We start from the raw sequence: 25290 nt of genomic DNA, 5'->3' as shown, positions 1-25290 counted from the left end.
CCTACAGATTTGATTGATTCCCCAAGTGTACTGTATATAAAATGTGACTTGAAGTTCTCCTTGATATCATCTCCTAATATTTAAAAGTAGTAATTCCTAAGGAATGATTTTATTAGGACGTTTGAGCTGTGGGTAAGTGGAGCAGGTGAGTTCTGTGACATTTGAACATTGTTAGCATGCTGCATTGCTGAGGCATGTCAGTAAAGGCGTATGCCAGTTGACACCCTGGTTCACATTTAAACTTTTTTACTGATTCTGTTACAGCATTCCTGCATTTCATCCATTGTGGGTTTTGGAGCTTTGAGGTTTTTAATATTTTGGCCAGAAAGAGCTGTAGATTTTCATTTTGCCAAATTTGGCCAGACCAAAGCAAATTCTCTTTCATAGATGCCAGGAACTTCAAGTATAAAAATTAATTTATTTCTGAAAATAAAAGATATTTTGAACAAGCAGTTTATATGTTTGCGCCTACTGAAATAACCTCTGCCTCCCCAAAAGCAGGCAAACCTGCAGCTGTATGTACAATACTACTTTTGTCTGTCTTGGAAGAAGAAAAGACTCACTAATAGGATGTGTCAGCCATGAGCAGTTAAAACCAACACATCTCCATGTGATATAAGAGAACAGTTTATGGATTAATACTCAGGTTCCTGGCAGGAAGCACATTGCAGTGGATTAGTATTCTTACTGTTTGAGTGACAATTTATAAAAGGCTGATTAAAATGACCTGGATCTGGGACACATGGGTTGGAGCCAGGAGATGTGTGGAAGTGATTTAAACCTCACCTTCCTACTTCCCTGTTCTAATCTCCTGGGCAAGAGCAGAGCACAGTGAGGCTGCTTGATTTTACAGCTCTCTAATAGTCACAGGGGACTGAAAGCAGCTGATTCTAATGGTCTGGAGGCCTCTTGAGTGACCTGCTCCTTCTGCAGCTGCCCAGGCTAAATCCAGGAACTCAGGATCCTGCTGTACTTACTAGGGAGATAAATAATAAATAATAAAATCTTCACAGCTCCTGCCTCTGTTCTCACTCCTCTGGAGGAGATTTGTGTCTCCTGGTTGAATCGGGATCTCCTGCTTGACTTGAGTGCTGCATTGAGCAGCAGAAATGCTTCCCCAAGAGTTCCTGAGTAACAGCTTTATTCCACCACAGGAATTTGTCTAAGCCATCTTCAGTATCAGATTTTATCTGCAGTATTGCTCAAAGCAGCTGCACTGTGTCCAGAGGACCTGGCCTGGTGTATTTTAGGACATATTGTAACTTAAACCAGATACTGACCTTGTGCAATAGGTGAAGAGATTGTTATTTGAAGTTTTGTTTGTTTTTTAAATTATACATTGCACTCATAGCATGCTGGCGTTGTGACAAATACAATTCAATGCAAAGGAATCTCTTGAAGAAAATGTCTTTGCAAAGTGATTCAGGGGATATTTTGGTAAGGCATAAAGGTGGTATTTTTCTTCAAACCTAATAATGGTTCCTAAAATACATAGTAATAGCATAGTTCCTGAAGAAGCTATGTTACACATGTCAGATGCTTCTGACAACTATTTAATGATGATAATTCATCATTAAAAACTTGCAGGGCTAGGGAACAGATATGGGGTGATCAGAGCTCAGTTGTGGAAGTGTGTGTGGAGTGGTGAAGTTTTCTTATTCCAGGGCAGTACAACACAGATGAAAGTTGCTTCATTGCCTTGTCTCCATGACCCTGGAAAGAAAGAACACTTTAACCCCTCAGTGAGAAATAGACCACTGAGGTAGCTGCTTCTCTCCTGGGGCACATGATGCACCAGCACAGCAGTGGGAGTGGTGTAACAGCTTTGGCCTTTCCCTTTCCTCTTTTTGTGTCCAGGGTGACCTGACCCAGTGACACAGATCAAAAAATTGAAGATCCTGAGGGAAATTAGCTGATTTTTGGCCAAATCAGGTTGTTCTGTGGGTGCAGTTGGTTGGGTGAGCACAAGGGAAGGGTATGAATTGTTTATCTAACTGAAACACATTTTTTAGCAGTTTTCATTTTAAGTCGAAAAAGAAGAGCCTGACAGCAACAAAATCCAGAATGATGGGAAGATATTCAGTGCAGCGTGTCCTGCACTTGGAAATTGCCTCCTTTGATCAAGGAGCCCAAAAGCATTGATGGGCAAGTGTACTCCTGAAAGAGGGGCTCAAGAAAGGCTTGGAGTAAGGAGCTTTGTTTCTGGATGCATTAATTGTGTGCTAGATAGAAAGGACTTGGTGGTGGTAAATGTATAAAATTATTAGTCTTTGGCAGCTGGCCAGAAAGCAGTATTCCTTCCCATGGAGGTTATTTTTCCAATGTGGGTAACATGAGGTGAAGCCTATCTATGGTATCCAGCTTTCATTTCCCCTGAAGCCATGGCTGACCTCCATGAGGTCTTGGGAATACACTAGCTAGGTGGATCAGAAAATCTAGTTTTCAAGATGGAGCAGCTTATAAGGGCCTGCTTTTATTTTTATTTTAATGTCATTTTTGTTATGTTCTCTTCTTAGCAAAATGTGATTTTAATGAGAAGAGCCAGACTCATTGGCGGTCACCTGCTCTGTTTCTCATTTACTAAACTAGGAGATTCATGTCTTTTTTCCCATTTCAAGCTTTGGACATCAAGTGCAATGAAAAAAATGAGGTTAAATGAGCTAATTTTTCATGCATTGGTACTAGAAAACTTGAATCAAGATGAAGACAGGAAAAATGTTTTGTGTGGAGTGAAGTAGATGAAGAATTTTGGTACAAATGCCATGTTATTTAACTTGTAAAGTTAAACATACAATGAAAACAACATGTACTCCTTAATTATTATTTCCTTGCTTCTTGTGGCAGGCTTGGACACAGCAAGCCCAGGGTCTTTCCTTCCACTCTCACTGCTCTTCCTCAAGTGTGTGCTACAAGCACATCCACGCCTGCAGAGCCAGTGGTTTATCCAGCTGGGCTTCCCCAGTTACCAGCAGTGTATTTCAGGGTATGTCCATCGTCCTCTCCTCTATCCTGACCCCTCATCACTGTGACAAGCCCCACATGCAGCAGCAGCAGCATTAGGAACATGTTATATGTCACGTTATGTGACACTCCACATTATCATAGCCATGAGCTTTTCAAGCTCCTTGTAATGGCACTTGTGGTATCAAAGGATGTTGTTTGGCCAGAGTGCTGAGGAAGAGGCTCAAGCTACAAGAGCTCAATGACCACTTGTTTTGTTGGTCAGAGCAATTAAAAAGATTTGGATGAGCTGAAAACAGTCATGGAGCCCTGTGCCAGGCGTGCTGGCGGCTCCAGCTGCTGCTGCCAGTTACGGATACTGAAATACTAAATGCCATTTAAAGCCTAAGAAACTGCCCCATTCTGCGGAAAGTGTCTCTGGAATCCTTGGAAAGCCACACTTGTGAGTGGTCAAGAGAATAACAGCATCACCTCTTGAGCACTTAAAAGCAGAGCTGGCACAACTGGTTGTTAGTCCAACAGGTCAGATGTGTGCCTACCAGAGTCTGCCTTCTCCATCCTGAAAATCTCTAAAGTCACAAGTATCAACATTTTCTTAGTCATTTCCTCCTGTGTATTCCCTGTATAGAGCAACGGGCTTTTAAATGCTGGCTAATAGTAGGAATGTGTCTTTTGTGGGAAAAAAGAAAATAAACTGTGTCAGATCCTTTATGTGGCAGACCATTCCAGTTTTGTGGGACATGACAGTCTGGGGTTTAGCTGCCCTCCTCTGTCTACAAGTGACATTGTTCAGGCTTGCATCAATCTCGTTTTTAATTAGAATCCTCTTTGAGATGGAAAGTATCAGAGTAGATCTGTAGTAAGACTGGGAACTTCACACCCAGAGGGTTTTCAGATACTGCCTTTAAAAAAAAAAAAAAAGAAAAAAAGAAAAAGCTATTTCTAATCATTAAAATATTTGCTTTGCTTTATTTTCATATCTTGAAGACAAACAGGTGCTGTGTGCCCTTTATGATTCTCAAATATACAATCTCCAAGCCAGTGGTCTCCAAAGCCTTCTCTTGTTTGCACAATTAGGGTAGGATTTTCAGAATCACTCAGTGTTGGTCTGTCTCTGCTCTCATTGAAGTCAAACTGCCGTTGACTTCAGTGAGAATCGTGTTAGATCAGTACACGAGTGCTTTTGAAAATCCTTCCCTCCACTTTTTTTTTAGTCACATCTGTGTACAATTGAGTAAAAAGACTTTTGTAATATGATTTAATTATTCTTTGTTGTTTTCATATAAAAGTGATTGAAAGGAAACCAGAAGGAAATCTGTAATAATCTTGACTTCGATCTTATTTACCCTGAATTATATGTTATGTTTTTCTTCTCCATTTATGTAATTATGTATTACTTTATGGCAGTGTAAGATAAATCACTGAAAACATGAGGAATAGAAATAATTAGGCAATACAGAGAGGAAGAACAATCTCAGAGGAAAGTATTTGATGCTTTGTGGTCTGGTGGGTTTCCAGTGTTGCTTAAAGCAACTTTTGGCTGTGTGTGAAAAGCGGGAGACTTCATGTGAAAGGCTAGTGCTGAAACCTGATGAATTTGGAGGCTGCATGGCCAGCTGTGAGGAATGGCTTTCTGGATGTCACCTTCCCAGGAAACTGCAGGTTATTGCCCAGATATCCACAGTCTGCTCTGCCACTGTGCTTTCCACACAGTTTGGGTCTACCTGTTCCTCCTTGGTTCATGCACCTTTTTGGTTTCCAGCATGTGTTTCAGTGGTGTTTCTGGTTAACTGTTTGCTCTTGGGCAATACCAAAGAAAATCAAAGAGAATCAGGGCTTTTTGTAGCTCGGGAGGATTGGGAGAACCCCAGAAACACCTAATTCAACAAGATCAGTATTTACAAGACTTACCCCCTATACAGTCCAACTTCACCTCTGGCTGTAGATATTCACTGAAGTGCTCTAGTGGGGCATCAGCTCTAGTGTTTTTTATTTGTATCATATTAATGTTTGCTTGGGTTTGTAGCAAGAGATTTTAGCTGAGGAGGAGCTTTGGCCATCACCTATTGCTCATCTCCACCTCCCATTGTGGTACAAAGCAGGGGGGATTTTGGAACCCAGCAGAAGGAGGTGACTGCTTCACTCATTAGTGCCAAAAATTTACCTGAACTGCGCTTCTGGGGGGCTTTGAAGAGAAATATGTAGATCCATAGGGCAATTGTTATATGGCAAAGCACACATGGAAGCCTGCTTGAATTCAGGGGTGGTTTTGCAATGGGAGGACCTCAGATTGACCTTGAATTAAATTGCCTTTTAATGGCAAGGTACCATTCCATCTTTAGTCTCCTGGGGTTATCAGTTCTGCTATAAATATGTGTGTTTAGCATTAGAGTAAAATGTTATGTCACTGCATGGCACACTCGTTGCCTGTTTCAGCTGCTGCTGTTTCCACCATGTGTCACCGATTAGAGCTGAGCCAGTGGCCAGGCTGGTCCTTGATACACTTGAAATCCAAAGTGGTCTATGAAAGATGTTTATTAGATGAAGTGTGGCAGATCTGTTTGATAAACATTATGTCATATTGTTCCTCTTTGTGCACTCTGTTGGTGTTTTCATGTGAACAGGAGTAAAGTGTTGGACTGCTGTAATTCAGTAGATGCAATCTCTCCTGCATGAGAGATGGATACCATGCATGAGATACCTGCATGAGAGAGATACCATGGATGTCAAGTACAGCATATGCTCAAGGCTCCACTGGCCTAATTAACTGAAAATTGTAAGGCTGCTATCTTGAGAAACTTAATAGGCGGTCTTGGTGTTCAACATCCAGAGGGTGCCGGGCACTGAACAGGCTCCCCATGGAATGGTCACAGCCCGAGGCTGCTGTAGCTCAGGGAGTGTTATTGCAATGCTCTCAGGTACAGAGGGATTCTTGGGATGTCTGTGCAGAGGCCGCAACTGGACTTGATAATCATTGTGGGTCCCTTCCCTCTCAGGAGGTTCTGTGATTCTACGAACTGATGGAAGAAGCAGAAGTCACCTACAGAGGCACTGGACACGCTGTCCTCTTTCCCTATCAGTAGTCCTGAAAGTGCCAGCATAGTGCAATCTGCATCTGCAAGTTGTTGTTACAGAAATCCTGCTATAGTCTTATTCATCAATTAAAATTATTCATCTGTGAGCCCCCTGGAAGGTCTGAGTGTTCAACCACCCTCTGCAGGCACTGCTGGTTCCAATAGGTAGCTTTAAATTAAATGTTCAACATTTCACTTATAAACAAAATGGAAACCAGTGTGAAGAAGCTGAGGGACAGAAAGCCCATGAGTGTAAACAGCAAACAGCTCTGAGCAGTAATGTGACAGCTATGGTAGAAATTGTGAGATGTTTAAGATATAATTTCTGTATATTAATGAGATGAGATCTGCACAAAAAGCATGATGAGCCTGCCAGAGAAATAAACCACAGAGTACTGGCTGGTGTTATTTTTTTCTTTTTTGGACATCATCATGTTTTAAATGTTCATGCATACTGATTAAAATTTAGGTTAGGTTCTTGACAGCTGTTGCCAAGTTTTGTCACTCAGTGCTTTTTAGATGCTGTAGATTTAACCCTTCTGGAGGCCAGTTTCCCAGATACTGAGGGCAGATAATATTCTGCTATGTCCAGCTGAACTGACGAATTCAGACTTCCTGAGGAAAAAGCCTCTTGAGTGCATCTAAAATATTTATTTATCTAAGCTTCATCTTACTGAATTTACTGTTCGCTGAAACAGGCAGGACTCTCTTGTCCTGGCGTGAGATAATATGTTTGACTTCACTCTTTCATTTCTATGGAATGATATTTGAGATGCATGACTTTTTTCATTTTTTCTAGAATATCAGGGGAAAATAATTTCAAAGGGAGAGAGAATTTTGCTTAACATCTGGGAGCAAAATGGAGAAAGTTTGATAAATGACATTTTGCTGACATGGAATAGCATCTAGCTCAGTGGAGGAATCTAGGGCATTGCCAGTAAAAGGATTTTTAAAAGTTCAGTTGGAAGTACAGCGCTGTGCTGTATGCATACGTTTGACTGTAACAGATTATTCCAATTGTCAGATTTAAAAAAGCGAAAAGATTCAGTCTCAAATCATGCAGTAGTCTTAATTTCAGGAGCAGCCGTGTCTGTATACAATAGACACAGACATTTTTTGACTACTTAAGTCAGCAGAGGAGATTCTTGTTCAAAATTTATATTCTGTTCGGAGGTTGATTACTGTGTTAAGTATATGGAAATATTTGATACACTAAGCATGGCATCATCAGCTTATATTAATAACCCAACTGCATAAATTTAAATTCTTTCAGGTGTTGACTATTCACCTGCTCTTCATTTTAGCCATTTTTTGTCTGAGACACATTGAGTTTAAAATTTGCACATTATTTTGATTTTATCCATTGCACACAGATCCTTTATGCATAAGCTTAAATACTGTCAAATAAGCAAAAATCTCGTTGTGTGTACAAGTTTAAACTGGAAGTAACTCACAGCAGTCAGACCTTTGCAAGCAGAAATAAAACCTGTGACTTACAAGAAAAAAAATCATAGCCCAAATATTTCCTGGAGAACAGGCTTTAGCCCTATAGTTTCTTCCCTGTCTGATGAAAAATGTCATTTTTTTTCTTCATTTACCATAGTTGCTTCTGAAATATAACAACGAAACCATTAGCAAAACACTGAACTGACAAGCAATCACAGCTTTCAAATCAAAACAGGGGACTTTCCTTGCTCTGAAGACACTTGTGTCTGTATCCTATAGAGGTTCTTTGTGAAACATCCAACACTTACAGGTTAATGTTGTAGTTGAGATCTGGTCTGTCCCTCCAGCATGAATTGGAGGGCAAGGACCCCTCCATGCTTTTCTTTCAAACCAGGGTCTTCACCAGTTCTGGTCATTAGGAATGACCCTGACCACTGCACATCAGCCATAACAATTAGTGGGTGAGAGATTTTCTGTCAGCTGCATAAAAAACACTGTAGAAGCTGCCCAGTGCTGTGCCACAGAGTCCAGGCAAAGCAGAAGATGTATGAACAGCCTCCCACTTCCTTCAGGAGTATCTATAATAAAATTGGAAGTCAGAGATTTCCAGTTCTGTAGGCATTATGTCAAGGTGATAGATGAGAACGGTAGTTCCTGGAAACTCCGTATGCCTGGAAATGGAGCATATTTCCCTTGAGGTACATCTGGAGGGTTCTGACAGGTTCCTGCTGCTCCCATGGTCACTGTCCACTGGCTTTCCCATGGAAGTGCTCAGAAAGTTGCAGGACCAGTAACATGGACTGTCAAAATGAAGGTGTTTGTTAATTGAGTATTTTGTAGCATAAAATGTTAAATCAACTTGCTGGAATAGATTTTATCATGTAGTCCTTTATTGTATGATCACCTAAAATCTGTCTTCAGTTTGGCTACACTGAACTAACTGAGAGTCTGACTGGAATTATGATTTGTTATGGTACTTCTCCTGCATATCCCTATAGTTGGGATCCTACCTCAAAACCTCAGATATAATATCAGTAAAAAATATTTTTTCTGTAAATATATTCTACTCTCTGTAAATAAATCTCTGCTTAGTACTTGTATTATTGTTTTGCGCACATAAATCTGAATGGTTTTAGATTTGCCTGGATGGCAAAGTGCATTTAGTTTTTCCAGTAATATTCTTAAAAAAACAGATCTTGCAGAAGCCTCAAGGAATTCTGAGTGGGCATGTAGTGATGTTGGAATTTTCCCATAGGTCATGTTTAAAGTCAAATTAGGTTGTGACATTAAATAACACCATATAGTGTGTTCACTCCCTCCTGCTCCAACCAGAGGCTCAGAGCAGTTCCATTAGTGTTTTACAAGAGTTAGGTTGATTTTGGGGTGGGTTATAGGTTCTGGCAAGGTAGGTGATCTTGGAAAAAACCTTAGCACTTGTCTTTTAAAGACCAGAAATGCAACATTTACAGGGATAATTTGTATGAATATAAAACTGAGGTCAGGGATCTGGGTGGGCTCAGCCTGGAGAAAAGGAGGCTCAGGGGGGACCTTCTGGATCTGCACAACTCCCTGACAAGAGGGGACAGCCAGGAGGGCTCAGACTCTGCTCCCAGGGAGCAGGGACAGGAGGAGGGGGAATGGCCTCACCTGGTACTGGGGGAGGTTTTGGTTGGGCATTAGGGAAAATGTCTTCATTGAAAGGCTTGTCAGGCATTGGAAGGGGCTGCCCAGGGAAGGTGGTGGAGTCACCATACCTGGAAGTGTTCAGGAAACTTGTGGATGTGACACTTGAGAATGTAGTTTAATGGTGACCACAGTGGTGGTGCTGGTTGGACTGGATGATCCTAAAGATCTTATCCAACCATAATGATGCCATAATTTCCATGTGTGTGTGCAAATGTAATTATGTCTAAAAGATGTGTCAGACCTATTGGAAAAAGAACTTGGAATCAAACTGTACTTCAAACGATAAACTTTTGGGGTCTTGTGGAAACTGTTTTTGTCCTCTGGGTGATTTTCTTTCTAAGGGGATGCCAAAAGCATCAATTCAGACTATCAAAGCTCCATAAAACCAAAAATTTACCATTTTTGTTGTATCCCTGAACCTTCAAAAACAGAGATTAAAGCACCTGCAGATGCAGACAGGACAATCTATGCATGGCACATTTTCCAGTATCCTTTCATTTTGATTCTTCCTTTCTTTTTTTTAATTACAGTTCTTTGAGGTTCCATTTGACTCAAATATGAACAGGACTAAAAACAGACCACTGGTTCGAGGACAGATCAGGTAAGGCAATGCACACCTGCTCTGGCTAAGGAGGAATAAACCTTTTATCTGTTTCCAAGTTTCCCTCCTTCTTTAGATGACGAAAAGTAGCACTTTGAGACAAAACACTAAAGAAAGAAATGCAACTCTTTGTTCCTTGCTATTTCTTTGTTTATAACTTTCAGGTGAGGAGTTTGGGCACTCACAGCTATAAAATACTGAATTTCTCAATAGAGTAGAATTTCTCTTCATATTACATATTTCTTCATATGTGATGACTCTCTGCATGGTGTGGCAGCATGCAGTGATGTTCCACTGAACTTTTGTTTTGTAATAATAAATCTTAAAAATTTCCCATCTAAGAAAATAAAAATGTGTGTTGCTTTTACATATCTAGCTCACAATTGTGGCATCTTAGGAAATTAATTTTAAAAATTGTCATCATAAAGTTTGTCATCATCTAGAACTAAATTCCTGTCTGCAAAAAAAGTTCTGTGTTAGCATAGGAATTTCCTTTAAAAAAAAGTCTTCCATTCCTTCTCTTTTCTTGATTATATATCAGTTCAGTTTCTCAAGGGCTGTTTTGCAACTAAAAAAGCAAAGTGAAAAAGAACATCAATAAAAATCCACCAGCTTACTTGCAAACTGAAACTGAAGGCCCAATTCATAAATGATTCAACAAACAATTTTAGTATTGCATTTCCATGATTTGTGCCAAAGAGTATTTATAACAAAATTATGTTTTCCCTTAGGCTTCTGTGAACAGTTGGTCCTATTTATTTCTGTGTTTTATCTATCAACTTTGGAGGACTGAAAAAAACCATGACAGATGAAATTACAAGAAAATTGAGACAAAATAGTCAAGTGAACCTTGGGGGTAAATTCACTCTTGTGGTAAATAGTTAGAGCACTTCAATAAACTTGTTCTGATTTGTTCTCGAAGGTGGTGCTAATTGCGGATTCCCAAGTTAATTTTACTTAAAAACATATTTTAGGGACCACTGCAGTGAGGACATCATCTGATATACAGTAAGTCAGGCTTAATTGTGTGGTTCAGGGGACCTGCACTTCTGCCTCCCTTGCATGTTGTCCTTAGGCCCTGGGAGAAGAAACACTTACTAGGAAGAAAAATGGTGGGGAGATTTTCTTTTTATTATTATTATTTTCTTTTTATCATAGGCTGCTAGTGTGGTTTGCAGTGCTTCTGGAGTCAAAAATATAACAAGGAAATTTTCTGTCAACTTCTAATTTAGAGAAAGCAATTTATTTTAGGTTTCCAGTGTCCTTAAATTAACTTCAGTGTCATCTGAATGCACCACAGATTGGCAAAACCATATTTCATGGATTTTCTTACTTCCCCCCTTTTCATATTTGCCTTCACCACAAAATGGTAATGTTGGGGACATTGGGCAATCACTCATCAATCTATCTGCCTGCCTGTCAACAGCTAATTTAAAGTTCCTTAAAGTGTCACTTCCCTTGAATAATGCTGCTCTCGCTCCCTGCAGACCATGGAGTATGCAGACCTTGAGTTGGGGTTATTTCTTCTACAGTGTGCCAGAGGAGAATAATCCAGTGCAAGTGATCTAACCTTGAATTTTGCCACATACTTCCTGATGTTCCTTGAACTCTTTACTTCCTGGCTGATTAAATATAACCTGTAAATGGTTATGCTAAAACTAGTCAAAAGCAGAGAAGACAGGGCTGGATAAATAGTACATAAGACGCTGGTGTCTTGGCTCTGGGAAAGAATCCGGAAAGTTTGGGGAGTTCTTGCCCAAAATTTGTCTGACATTTGAGTTTTGACGTTTTCTTCTCTTTAGCTGCTTCATGTAATGAAACATTTTTAGTTCTGCTGTGCTACAACATCTGTGCTATCCAGTGCAAATGAGATATCATTTTCTACTCCATCTTCATTTTCACTGTTTGTAAATATATTCTCATTTTTATCTTGCTGTCCTTGCTTTTTATTTATCCATCATAGTTGTTGTTAGAGAACTGGACAATATGGGTAGCAGTTTCTGACCTGAGCTTGAGATTCTTTTTGAAGAGAGAAGGCTGTTAACTCTCCATCATGTTGGCTCTGGACCTCCTTGGAAAGGCTTTCAGTGGTGACTTTGGTGTGACTTCTGCCCACTGAAAACTGCACTGAGGCCAGTGAGAGATTTTTAGAGGTTGTGCCATCACAAATAGAATTCTTACATGCTTTGAATGTAGGGCCAGAATCAAACTGGTAACCTCAGTGAGAGGATCTTGGAGTTAGTGAGTCATGCAGTCCCTGGATAAGCTGGTGTCTCTGTTTTAAGCAAGATAATTCACAGAGATGGCTTGTTAGGACATGTTAAGCTTTTGTAGAGAAACTATTCCTCTGTGTTTTGCTTTGTGGCCTCTGTTTGCAGCTTCAGCCCCTAGTTTGTTTAGGGTTAAAATCAGATGTCTATTCTCTGAGTGATCTTGCTTCCAACAATGTTTCTCCCCTGAACAATGTTTCTGCCTGAAACCTTCACTTCGAGAAAACACCACAAATCTGTCTCAGGGGCTCGTTTCCCTGCATATACATTCATGTGGTTCCCAAGCCCCTGCATGTCACCATTTTCTCTGAGCTGCTGAGGACTTGCAGTTTCCTTTGGCATTGATGAGGAATCTCAGTAACTTTCAAAAAAGGCTCTGTGTCCAGGGCTGTACTTTGAGGAGTGGAGGTCTTGCTGGAGACGGTATTGTTCTCTTACTGGTGACACTGAAGAAGTCTCAGTTGAGCAACTTTGGCCTGTCCATCATTCCCTGTGAGCCAGGAGCCAGTTCTGCAAAGATCTCTGGAAGGATGGAATTTGGAAAAGTAATTTTGATCCATCCTTTGTGAAGTCTCTCCATCGCATCATCTTGATAGCTGAAACAATTACTTAGTGGCTCAGTGTGCCCCTGCTTTATATTTTATATATTTGGGCTGGGCAGTCCATAAAGGCAATGATACAGACAGGTTCTGCAGAGCTGGGGCTGCTGAATGTAGGGACAAGAGCACATTTACCTTATTTGCCAGTCTCCAAACCCACCTCTCATGCCCCCAGGGAATCTTCTGACACTGTTGGGAGATTTGTGACAAACAACACCAGATAGTTCATTGACTGCTTGCTTTACAATGCTCAATTTAATTTGTAATGCTCTGAAAAAATGTTCTCTTTGAGCAATGAGATGTAACCATCCTTAATCTCTATTCAGAGAATAATCAGAAACATCCTGTTGCAAAAACAACAGGAGTAGACCCAAACACAGCATACCACTGAGTGCCATCCATCATCCTGCCTGCCCATGTGTCTTCCTCCTCTGACCCCTCAAGTCTTGTTTGGAAATACAAACAGCTCGAGATGTTCTTTATACTTGGGCTGCAGTGTTAAACTCATTGAGCATATTTGTGTTCTGCCTTATAATAACAGCTGATACTGTTTCCTTCTTTTCCTTCGATGAATTTGTTTTGTGTCATTGACGAGGAAAAATTTCATGTGCTCACGCAATCTTAGATTTGTCTGAAGTGACAGCAGTTTTTCCTGATTTCCTGTTGGGTGTGATTTATTCCCTTGGTTTTTAAGGTAATGGATTTAATTTTCCTGCTGATTAATTTTAATAAATCTCTACTATGAGCTGCAGTAGCTGAGTGAGATCAACCCCAAAGGTGACAAGTGCCCTGCTCTGCTATGTTGTGCAAAGTGACAGATTTGATCACCCTTTACCTGCACACACTCCTTCTAAAAAGTGGCAGTTATACAAACTTAAGGTACTGCTGGATCCGCTCTGCTAATCACTAATAAAATTTTTCATAGTTGTGTAAGAACTGTTTTTCATCTGAAAAGAAAAAAAGACCTTAAACAGTATGTTCTAAATAACAAATTCATGGCAGTGTAGATATTGTTCATTTCTGCTTCTGTACTATTTTGCAACTTACAGCTGTTGTCTGTATCGAGTCCTTTGGTTTGGCCTCAGCAGTGGCTGCCTGGGTGTGGGCTGGTGGCTTCTTCTGTGCTTGCCTGGACCATGAAGCATTGTACAAAGGTAGCTTCAGAGGTAGCTTCAGAGGGTGGTCCGGGCTGAAAGGTGCCTCAGGAGAGATGAAGACCCATCTCCTGCTCACAGCAGTCTTAGCACTGAGACCTGGTTGCTCCAGATCTTGTCTCCAAACTCTTCCATATAATGGCTTCAAACTGCAAAAGAGTAGATTCAGATTAGATCTTTGGAAGAAGTTCTTCCCTGTGAGGGTGGGGAGGCCCAGGCCCAGGTTACCCAGAGAAGCTGTGGCTGCCCTAACCCTGGCCATGTCCAAGGCCAGATTAGATGGGGCTTGGAGCACCCTGGGATAGTAGAAGGTGTCCCTGCCCATGGCAGGGGCATGGAAAGAGATGAGCTTTATGGTCCCTTCCAATCCAGACCATTCTGGGATTCTGTGATTAAACTAACATGCTGTTGAATTTATTGATATTCTCCTTACGCAGATTATTTGTACTCTAGCTACTTTTCTATACCCATTTAAGAAGTTTAAGTCTATTAAAATAGCAGAAGGCGGCACAACATAGCTTATGCCTTGAATGCTTTAACAGAACTAAATCTTAGTGTTGTTTGATGAATATTTTTTTCCAAGAATCCCATTACCCTTTTCCCTTAGCAATGCCCAAGGAGCTGTGTTCTGTCTGTGAGCTTTCCACTTCTCATGTTCACAGTTGATGGTTACTGCACTTAATGGAGGCAGTAACACTTCTACTGATTGATATTTCTGAGTGGAGCATTGTCTTGGCTCAGTTTAAACTATAAGCCGAACTCTTGAAGAATCAGACCAAAAAGGGCTCCTATGCTATTACTATTTCTCACCAATGGCTTATATTTGTGAGTAGTAGTCACAATTGCAGATATGGAAGTTGGGTGTTCATGAATTAATAGAAAACTGCAACATGTGAAATTTTATTTATTGAGAAGCACATTGTGACTCTAGACTAATTGTATGTAAAGCTGAGTTTTTCAACTCTGCTGCCTGTAGCAGACCTACTATTACAAGTGTAACAAAACCAGTCCACGCTGAAAAAAATGTGTGCATTTTAAAACACAGTTTCTCCTGTAATCACTGTGGATAACTCAGGGTAATTAGCTTGTTCCTTTGCTTAACACTAATGTAAATCAGGAATGTTCCTACTGATGTTAGTGGAGCTGCATGGATGTAAGTGAAGGAAAATCCATGTCCTGGGCTTACGCTGATACCTGCATTAAGTGTTTTGCTAGCTCTGGTTAAGCCAGAGATTTAAAACCTCCCCAAGGGTCTTGATACAACTTTGGGTCCCCTTTAGGGCTCAGCCCCTGCTTAGCTGGTGGCTCTGCTCCCTTGGGTGGTCATTTCAGACAGGTTTCATTCTACTTAAGTTAAAACAAATAAAACAAAAACTCCATAAATCTAAAGTTCTTCAAGAATGATAATTTTTAAGAGATCAGATGCTCATTCCCTGCAGGGGAACATTCTGATGCTTTGTTTAGAAAATACCTCATTTTAAAGGGTCTGCCCTGAGATCTTTTTGAATGATAAAAATGTTTTTTTTTTCAGTGGGAGGCTTTCCTCTTGTTTAAACAGGGCACAATTCAAAGCAGGCACCATCACAGCAGCCTTTTCAAGAATTTCTTATCCTGCTTGTATTCAGGCTTTACTATTAAAAACAAGTAAATGCATTCCTTCTCCACCACCACCCTCCTACCTTCATTTGTTTTTCTACCCTGTGTTTTCCAGGAGCTGTTATTGGCTGTGTTTGGTAAACAAGAAATTTAAAAAGTAGCTTTATATTTTTGACGTGTACAATTGCTTGTAAAAATGTACTTCTTGCCTTTTGAACAGTGGGGTATTTAAAATTTTTTTTTCTGGCATGGCCATGTCACAGAGAGGTGTGTGGGGAGAAACCTTGGGGCTAAAACATAGTTTAATGAGAATAAAACCCACATCTAAAGAGGGTCAAATGTAATGATGCAATGCTTACTGTGTCTCTTTCCCAAAGGGGATATGGTTGACAGTATTTATATTTCAATTATTTATTCGTTGCCTGCATGGGATGTTGATTAAATGGTTCTAAGGGATTAGAGGCCTTTTGTAAAATACACAGAAAAGTGGTGATACTGCACATTATCCTCAGATCAAAATGTGTGTTAGGAGGAAATTATATGGCTCTAACTACATATGTATTTTGTTTCTTAGGGCAATAAAGAGGGTTGTTTTATTAACTCCACATTTAAATTTGTTTCAGTTGAAATGAAGCAATTGCTGATTCTCCAGCTCACTCCTGCCCAGGCCTCATTCTGCCACAGCTCAATACAGACATTCCTTTGCAGGCAGCTCTGTTTGGTAAATATAAATCCTGCGGAAACACTTGATCCCTCATGCCTTGCTGCTTTTCAGCTCAGCCTATGGGTCTTTACCCCCAAATTATTTATCTGAATCTTTAATTATATGTGGGACAGTTGATAAATCAGAGTGTGCCTTGCCCCACATTAGGAAACATCCCACGTGCTCATGTATAAAGCTGGAGTCACGGTGCATTTGGCTAAATAGCAGCTTCATCTGCTTGTGGAGAACATTGCAAAGAAGTGATACAGGTTCCTAATGAAGTTGTCTTATCCTCTCATGTCAGCTCCTCACCGGGGCGGGGGTGGTGGGGGTTTGTGGATAGGGCCAAGGGAGCTGGAGGGAACCGAGCCATTGTGCACTAATCCTGCCATCTTTGTGTCTAATCTGAATGGGCCTCTTGGACATTGATTGCAGCCATTGCCTCCTTTCCTCTTGAATTGACTAGTAATGAGTCATTTTCTCCAAAGGTGTTGTTAAAGTGAGTTTTTACAAACAAACAATATTTAAGCTCAAAGCCCAAGATCCTTTCCCCATCTTGAGGGCAGTGTTCCCCTGATGGCTCTTCTTCCCATGTCTGTCAAACATTTCAGGTTCATATTTGTAAATTCTGGCTTAATGCAGTCAACACCTCAACACTTTGTTCTTTGTATTAGTATTGAACCTTATCTGATTTAACCACAACAGTGTCATCATTCATCCTGTGCCAAGTGGTGTAGGAAATGTCACTGCTCAACAAGTCCATTATGGAGCTGCCTTTGATTAGGAGCTGCTATACCCTGAGATCTGTTTACAGTGAGTCATGTTAGAAGTGAATTTCTCTCTGTGAAGGGTAGAGTTTATCATGTCTCATACAAGTTATAACTTACATGTTATCAGCTTCGCAAGTCAGATACAAAAGAGGTTTTTCTTGCAGTTGAATTAGCTGTGCAAACACAGATGCTTGCTCTCTGATATCTATTACTAGAAAAGTTGCATTCCTGAGGTTGAGATATGTGGAAAACTGCTTTGATATGTTTTATTTAGTTCTTTTTTTATAAATAAATTTATATTTATATTATTTATATTTATTTTTATTTTTTATATTTATTATTTACATTTATAATATAAAATTATAAATCATGCTAGAAAGGAGCCACAGTGACTCCTATTGCTGCCTATGTGACAATAATTATCTTCTATTCATGCACTTTGATGGTATATGAAAGGTTTTTCGTTTTGTTCCACTGAAAAACCCCATAAATCCAGATGGTAACTGTAGATAATCTACCTAGATAATAGTGCAGAAATCCCAAAATACAGCCATCCTCATCCTCTTCACTTCTGAGATAAGACTTGGCAGCTAAGAGTTCTCTCACCCAAGCTGTGGATGTCAAAGGCATGTTTGCAGTGGTGCAAGATGGGCAGAAAGGATCTGGCTGAACTTGAAATTTATCAGGCTCAATCTGCTCCATTGCTCTTCCACTGGCTGGTGCCTAGAAACTGTTCCTCTTCCCATGGCAAACCTTTGTTTCTTGTCCTGCTCTCTTTTGCTATAGTGAATAACTTAATTTCTTCATTTTTATTGCTCCTGGAAAGGTATTTAGAAGCAGTGTTCCCATGGTGGGATGACTGGACTATCTTCTCTCTTCTGTTTTTTTGAAGAGCGGGTTAATAAATATCCTAGAATGTCAGTTTTCTCTGAATGGGATTGAGATCTGGCCTGAGACTTCTTTACCCAATGCTTCCGAAATGTTAGCTGAGGGCTCAGCAGAAGCATATGTTATATTTAATCATTCTAAATTAGAAAAGTGTTTCTGGAGAGACCAAATTATCCATTCTATTCATCAGGTGTTGTCTGGCTCTTAAACAAAGAGAGAACTTAGATTTTGAAATAGAATGAATAGATCATTTAATTGCCACTTTCTAAGGTTAGATTAAAGAGGAGGATTTAGTTTAAATATTGTGGGGGACATTTTTCAGATTTACTGTAGGTTTGTCCTGTAAGCACTTTAAAAAAATATTTACATTTTCATGACTGTGGGGAAGCTGTGAATATTATTAGTCACCCTTTCACTCCTACCTAACAAAGCCACATACCACAAACGTATTGACGCTCCACAGGGTTGCTCAGGGTTATTATGATTAGCATTCTGGTGTAGATATCAAGTGTAATAAGAGCATAAACATTTTGTAAGTATAGGTCCTTTTCATTTGTAATTCTTTATTTACAAGTGAAGTGATGAAGCCCAATTGGAGTGTCTGCTTAATAACAAAGAGCACCACAAAAGTTTTATTTTTATCTGAACTGCAAGTCTCCCCATGGTACACTGAGCTATCTCATCCCAGACCTGGACTCAGACCTCAGGACAGGCTCACAAAAACATTAAAAAACAGGTCCTGGTATTGTTTGCAGGGAGTTAGATGAAAAAAAATTTTTTTTGGAAAGAATGAGAGCAGGAGATGTGTAGGAGAAAGCTCAATGCTGAGGGTGGGACTCTTGATCTCGCCTTCCTTGGCTGAGTTGAGATTCATGTATCACCTTAGTGAAACCTTCATCAAAATCAGTCAAGCCAATTTTGATTTACTGAACCATAAAAAAGAGAGATTGTCCCTTTCAGGATGAAATTATTGTTTTAAATGAGCCGTGTTTGTTTATGATAGTTTTAAAGCACCTCAATCTGGCAGGAGATACAGAACATCTGCAGCTTGGGTTCTTGAGGAGTGAAGGGAAAAAATTGCCCCACTTTGCATAGAATACAGTGTTGATTATACTTTTATACAATGATACACACCCATGGCAGGGTGACCTGGGCTACATGCTTGGTCTGTTTCTTCTTTGGGAGAGAAATTAATTGACACAAACAAGCAGTGTTTTATCCTAGCCTGTGTTTATTTACACTAAATACACTTCCGAGCAAGTACATTTGATGGCAAAGCCAGAGCTGGTGGCAATTTAGAGGCAAAACTCAAAAAGGCAACTCCATGATGAGACTTAGCCAGTGATACATGTTTATCCATCACTGAACTCCCTTTATGCCAAGTTCTCCCTGTATGACATTCCTTGGGAGATTAAGACATCATTCACTGAATCCTGCCGTGTTTCCCTGTGGATGGTCCAGCTGTCATTCAAAATCACATCCAGGTTGGTGCTGATGGGCCTGGCTGGGCCCTATGGATAAAGGAAAGGTACTAGGAGTGATTGCTTTCAGAGAGATTTGAATTTTAAAGAGGTTTACTTGAGGATTGAGTCTGTAAACTCTTTTTCTGCAGGCATAATTGTTGTGGTGTTTAAATGTGCTTAAATACTACCTGTTAACCCAGCTCCTTAGATTTTTGGGGAGCACCTACCACTCTCATACTTCCTCTTAACATTGAATTCTTCCTCAGCTCAGGTTTTATGTTACAAGTTAGGTTTAGAACTTTTCCATTATTTTCCTTGGGGCTTTTGTTTGTTTGTTTGGAGTTTTTTGGTGTTTTGTTTTGTTGGTTTTTGTTTTGTTTTCCCACATTTCAGGAAAAGTAATGTCCAGTCTGAAGTTAGCAACATCTTTATCATAGTCATTACCAGAAATCAAATCACAAAAAAGACACAAAAACACAAGTGGGCAGAATTGCAGCAAGTGTGTTCTGGCAGTCTTAAAAATCATGGTACACCCAGTTAAAGGGGATTTGATACAAAATTCAGTAATTGTAGTACATGTAGAGTCTGATCTGCCACAGCAGCACATTTTTGGGGATGAAATGCCAGACATTGACAGAATGTAGATACTACTTAACCTGTGAAGACAAAATTAAATAATTCATGAAGAAAAAGAGAAATACTTGAAAAAGCGCCCCATTTGTTTGTCTTCAGCACTAAATGTAAACAAGCTGTATTCTGATATTTGCAGTCGATAGAGAAAAAATTGAATTCCCAATTAAAAGTGTAGTTTAGTCTCACATTTTAGTTTTAAATCCTTCATCCTTTGTCATGACTCATGAACTTTCATGCATGACTGAAAGAGAATAAATGAGTATTAAGATCTTTCTCAACATTTTCTCCTTTAAAATAGTACCATTTTAACTCATTGATACATATTATTCAGTTACATATAATTCTGGTACTTTGCAAGTTTAAACTTCAATCAGCAGCTTCTTGGGCTTTTCATAATATTCAGCCACAAGGTACCTGTAAAAGACAGTATCAAAATGAGAGCATGAATTGCTTGTGTTAAGTAAAGTTTCTGACACTGAATCAGAAATACATGAAAGAAATAGAGGTCTGGCAGTATGTCCATTCTGCCACTGTTACAGCTATTTTTTTTTTTCCTTTTAATTGGAAGGAAATCTTTCCATGGCAGAAATCCAGTCTATAATTGGAAGTTGTAGTTGAATGTAAAAATATTTTGCTTTGAGTCCTTATAAACCTCAGCCTCAAAACTGTACTAATTAGGGGTCATGATGTATTACAGAATCCCAGAATGGTTTGTGTTGGGAGGGACCTGAAAGACCATGTAATTCCAACCCCTCTGCCATGGACAGGGATGCCACCCACTAGATCAGGTCATCATGTAACCACTTTGATTCCGAATCTCATGTCTGAATGTAGATGTTTTTTCTATCAAGCACATCCTCTGTAGAGTTATTTGGGAGCTTTATCTAATTTTTTTTTGTAAAAAGAATGTAGAATAATTTTAGTAAAGTCCTCAGCAATGAAGCTACTGATCCACACAGTGTTGTTCCAGTTCCCATTAGTAGTGTTATTACAGTGGAACTTTTACAGCTGACAGTGGTCATGGATATGGTTTTTATTACTAAATATAGAAATACACAGCCTGAAAGAATTTGTGTGGAAAATTAAAATTTAATTTCAGATTTGGTAGATTGCCATAATTCAGCATTCTGCCGTGATTACTGGTTTCTTTTGAATGCTCTGGGCCTTACCTCAAACATAAAAACTGTGTGAGGGGATTTTTTAACCCTCCATCAACAATAATTTCAGGGATGCTACCGTTGCTGTCTGGGGCAAAATGTGTCTTTTCCAGCCTTCTGGCTCCTTTCTTGCAGTCAGCTGAGTTGGCGGCACTTGCGCCAGCAGGCGACTCCATTGCCAGTTCCAGGCATCCGTCCATTGGGGGAAGCAGGGCTAGAAATGACACAAATGCTGTCCAGATGTGTGCTTGAAGGAGATAGGCCTGCATCCCTGTTACCTCAGCTGTGGGAGCAGGAAGGCTTCTTATAGTCTTCATAACACTCTAGGCTCCTTCTGTCTTCTCCAAATGGGATGGGATTGCCTGCTCTAGCTCCTGAGGTTCATTGATGGCCTTCCCTGATTTTTCTGGTGGGTCTCTAAAAGCTGCTAAGCAGAGTTCAGCAGTTCTTGGGTGCTGATCTTAAAAAAAAATAAATATAAGTTTAAAAAAATACTTTTGGCTGGTGCTCCTCCCAGTGTGGGAGGTGATCAAGCCATAGCCCAGTACTGTAGGACAGTCATGCTGACCAAAGGCACAGCTCCTGCCCTGGGACTTGTTTTCAGCAACTCTTAGTGTTGCCTGGCTGCAGGATTGAGAAGATGCCAGGAGATGAGCAAAACTAAATCAGCAGCAAAGGAAGAGTATGGTTTTCTGCATGAGTGTAGGTAGACATTTCTATGGATATCCTTTCCCCTTCATGACTGTGGGCTTCTGCACCCACAGAAACCATCAAAGGGGTGGTACTTGAACTTCTGTTTGTGTAACCTCTCATTGCTGTTGGAAGAAGGTGAAGCATTCAGACTGATGCTTTTGTCTGAATTTGTAAGTGGCTTCAGAAGCCTTAAGACCATACTGCTGACCTGGAAAAAATTAGGGAAAAGAGGAAGGGGCTTCCTCCAGCAGCTTTGTACTGATGAGTAGTCTGAGGACATTTTAGTACCTAGAGAGTCCAGAAACAGTAAGCAACTTAAGATGCTTCCTCCTGAAATCTGATTTTAATTATGGTTTTGGAACAGCACTAGACTCGTATCTCAGCTTGTCATGGTGAAATGTAGTTGCAGATGAGGATCACACTTGTGTTCTTTGTCTGCCAAAATACCTTCTCTTGAGCTCCTGCTATTTTCAACCCATCTGTGCAGGAACCTGGTTCAGGCTGTCCCTCTTATTACAACAAATTGTTTTGACACTATATGCAGGTAGAATTTGGACCCAGAGTAGCAATATTGAAATTAACCTGAGCCATCAGTCTCACCTCTATGTTCTCAGCATTGTTTACCTGCCACTATGGAATATGCTGAAGTCACGGATAATTTAGCACCATTTCTGTGGGTGAGCAAGGGGTAGAAGCACAGTGGTCTTGTTGAACCTGTGTCTCAGATGGCACAGAAAACTCACCAAAACCCAAACACAATTTTTGTCTCATCAAAAAGTAGGTAAATTGAAGTTTTATTAAAGGGCTAAATTTGTGCAGAATATTTGCTTTTACTAAAATCCCACACAGAGGAACAGAAGGGTACGTATTTGACTTCATTTGGATATAGAAATTACTCTAAATAAAGTTTCTTCTCTTTCCACCCTTGTCACACAAGCCCATGCCTGGATTCTTCCTTTACCATCCCTGCTCTGCTTATTTTAGAGCATCACATGCATTTGGCAGAACGGATCCATGGTCTTATGGCCTGAGGGGCAGTTGTCAATACTAATGAGATCTAATACAGATTAATTAACTGGGAATTTAAATGTTCCAAATCCGTTAAGGTACTCCAGACATGCTGCAGCTAAACAAAAAAGCATTGTTGTTTAGGTTTTTTATAGTTTAACCTTTTAGAAGTGTGTGACACGTCTATGAAGGGATTTTGACAGACAGGGAGAAGACAGGATTTATTACCTTTTGTATTAGGCTTTGAATCTAATTTTCAGATATATGCACTTATACCTCACCTGCTTTTATGTAAGTATGTTTGGTGTGCCCAGTTTCCCATTAACACATGGTCACAAATTAAGTTTCTTATGTATTTGCTTAACATCGGAACAGGAATTGCATAGAACTGCTGATCGAATCAATGCACCTATTCAGGATGCATTGTTTTGATGCAGTGCTTTGTGTCTGCACTTGTATGGGAGTGTCAATATATTCAAAGGAATATATACTGATCCAGGAATTTTCCATATTTTCAGGTATTCATAGATTTTAAGAGGCAGTTGTGTCTTGCTCTTTTTTAGGTTTTGTTTTGTTTTGTTTTTTAATCTCTAAACTTTTGCTCCATTTTTAACGCTGTTAAAATTGTTTTTTAGATTGTAGTTCAAACTACTTTGACAGTTGTCTTCACAAAATGTTTGGGCAAAGCCAGCACAGAAAAGCATGTGTAAGTCGTCCCACTGTTGATCATTATAGACATGAAGCTTGCTCTACTGATGCTGTGAAATAGGTAAAATACTACATTAATTTTATAGACAGGCAAATGCTTTAATTTGTTTTTGCCTCTTAATTTTTCCAAGTAAGGCTGTGAGTCAGGAAGTACTATTATCCATGGTTCTCGAGCCTGTTAAATAAATTTATTTCCTGCACGTGTATGTAAGCTCATTATTTACATATAACCTGGACATCTGTAAGTGGTGACTGGTTTAGAGATTATATTACTGCACAGGAATTGAAATATGCTGCTGCATCTTCCAAAGCCTCCTCACTCCTCTGGATGAGGGTCCACATGGATGTCTCGTGGTCATGTGTGTAGGAGATACCTGAATAGCACCTGTGTGGAATTCCTCCTGCCTGTTCCCATTCCCCCCAGCACCTCTGGGGTGTCCTTGAACAATCCTCCCCAACCCAACCAGCAGCATCTCTCCGGAACTGAATGAGGAGAACGTGGGCCTCATCTTCCTCCTGCTTCTCGTTCTCCTCTTGGATTCTCTCCGTGAAGTGTGACTGGAGTGGGGCCATCTTGGGTGAACTCCCTGGAAAAGAAATGACAACACATTTCCTTTGCATCAGGAGAAGTCTGATTATTTGCTAGTCAAGCTGAAATTCTCAAAAGCTTTTAGTTGAAGGTGGATGTCTTTTAGCACTTTTATTAGGTAGATTTTGGCCTATTTGTTATCAGTAGAGGAGAGAAGAGGGACAAGGCAGAACTACTAAGCTTTGGTTTGTCTTTAGGAGGTGCCCTGTGTGGTGACATACTGGGTATTTTTAGAGCTGAAATGCCAAGATAACTCAATTGGCACTTGCACTATTATTTCAAAGTCTGATTTTAATCAGCCAAATAACTGAAACCAACTCCTCCCAAGAACCCATCATAAAACGTAGTTTCTTACTCAAGATGTTTGCTTTCTGAGCTAGCTTCCTGGCCAGTTTTCCAATGGAAGATTGTCTATTTTTCCCATGGGAGCGATTCCCTCAGCAAACATGAGTGCCCAAGTGCAGTGAGGCGCATGTACCAGCATCTGTCACCAGCCTGCACTTACTGCATGGTATGGTTTAAGGATGAAGGAAATAGTCAGAGATGCCTCAGCCACTTTGAGTGTCATGTGAGAATTCCCTGGCATTGGGTTGCATGGTTGCCAAGGCTGACATGGGCTGCATGGTGGCATGAGGCTGTAGTAGAACTGTGTGAACATTAGATGGTGGGGTAAATTCAGTGACAACTCAGTATCTCAGCCTTTCTACTGCTCCAGGATGAGATGCTGGTCTCCTATAGTCCCTTGATGAGATGTGGGCAGCCTAGCAATGGCGTGTGCATCAAACTAGCAAACATCGCCCCATATACCTGAGTACTGACAAGCAATGTGAGCATGGACATGCACACTGGTCCCTAGAAGACATTATCTAGTAGAAATCAGAATACCCTTTAAACTGCTGTGATTTAAACCTAGGCTCAGTCTTGTCTCAAAATCTGCAGCATCACTGAAGCAGAAAGAGCATCACCAGTGACTGAAATCTCTCTACATTTTCCTCAAATATTTTCTTTTTCACAGTGAGGAGTTGCTTATACTTGTCCTAAGCCTTATAAACATGACAAATTTACATGAGAGTGAGTTGATTTCTCTTCTACCTCGGGTCTCACCATGAAGGAAAAGTCCTAATTTCTGATTGCAGTGTCTATGTGATGCCAAATACTATTTTAAAAGGGAGTTATAACAAAGCTGAGTCATCAGATCACAGTTTGACTTCCTAATCTCAGCTGGAGTTTCAGGAACAGGCCTTTGTAAATCAGACAATTACTCTTCTTTGCTGAGGAAACACTAGAGAGA

General features: G+C 40.1%; 1 protein-coding gene across 4 annotated transcripts in view; it reads left to right on the top strand.

Annotated features, from left to right (window-relative positions):
• The window catches only part of LOC131585776 (protoheme IX farnesyltransferase, mitochondrial), a 111718-nt gene that overhangs the window by 59745 nt on the left and 26683 nt on the right, over nucleotides 1–25290 (top strand). For 3 of the 4 annotated variants that reach the window (XM_058852257.1, XM_058852256.1, XM_058852255.1), the window contains exon 5: nucleotides 9698–9768. The exons of the other annotated variant lie outside the window; for it this stretch is intronic. In XM_058852257.1, the coding sequence (XP_058708240.1) occupies nucleotides 9698–9768 (71 nt within the window). The remainder of the gene's footprint in view (nucleotides 1–9697; nucleotides 9769–25290) is intronic. 4 annotated transcript variants of the gene reach the window in all.

The sequence above is a fragment of the Poecile atricapillus genome, chromosome 17, assembly GCF_030490865.1.
Source record: "Poecile atricapillus isolate bPoeAtr1 chromosome 17, bPoeAtr1.hap1, whole genome shotgun sequence".
NCBI classification, from domain to species: Eukaryota; Metazoa; Chordata; class Aves; order Passeriformes; family Paridae; genus Poecile; species Poecile atricapillus.
Note: the sequence above shows the minus strand (reverse complement) of the source record. Positions and strands in the feature narration are given on the sequence as shown.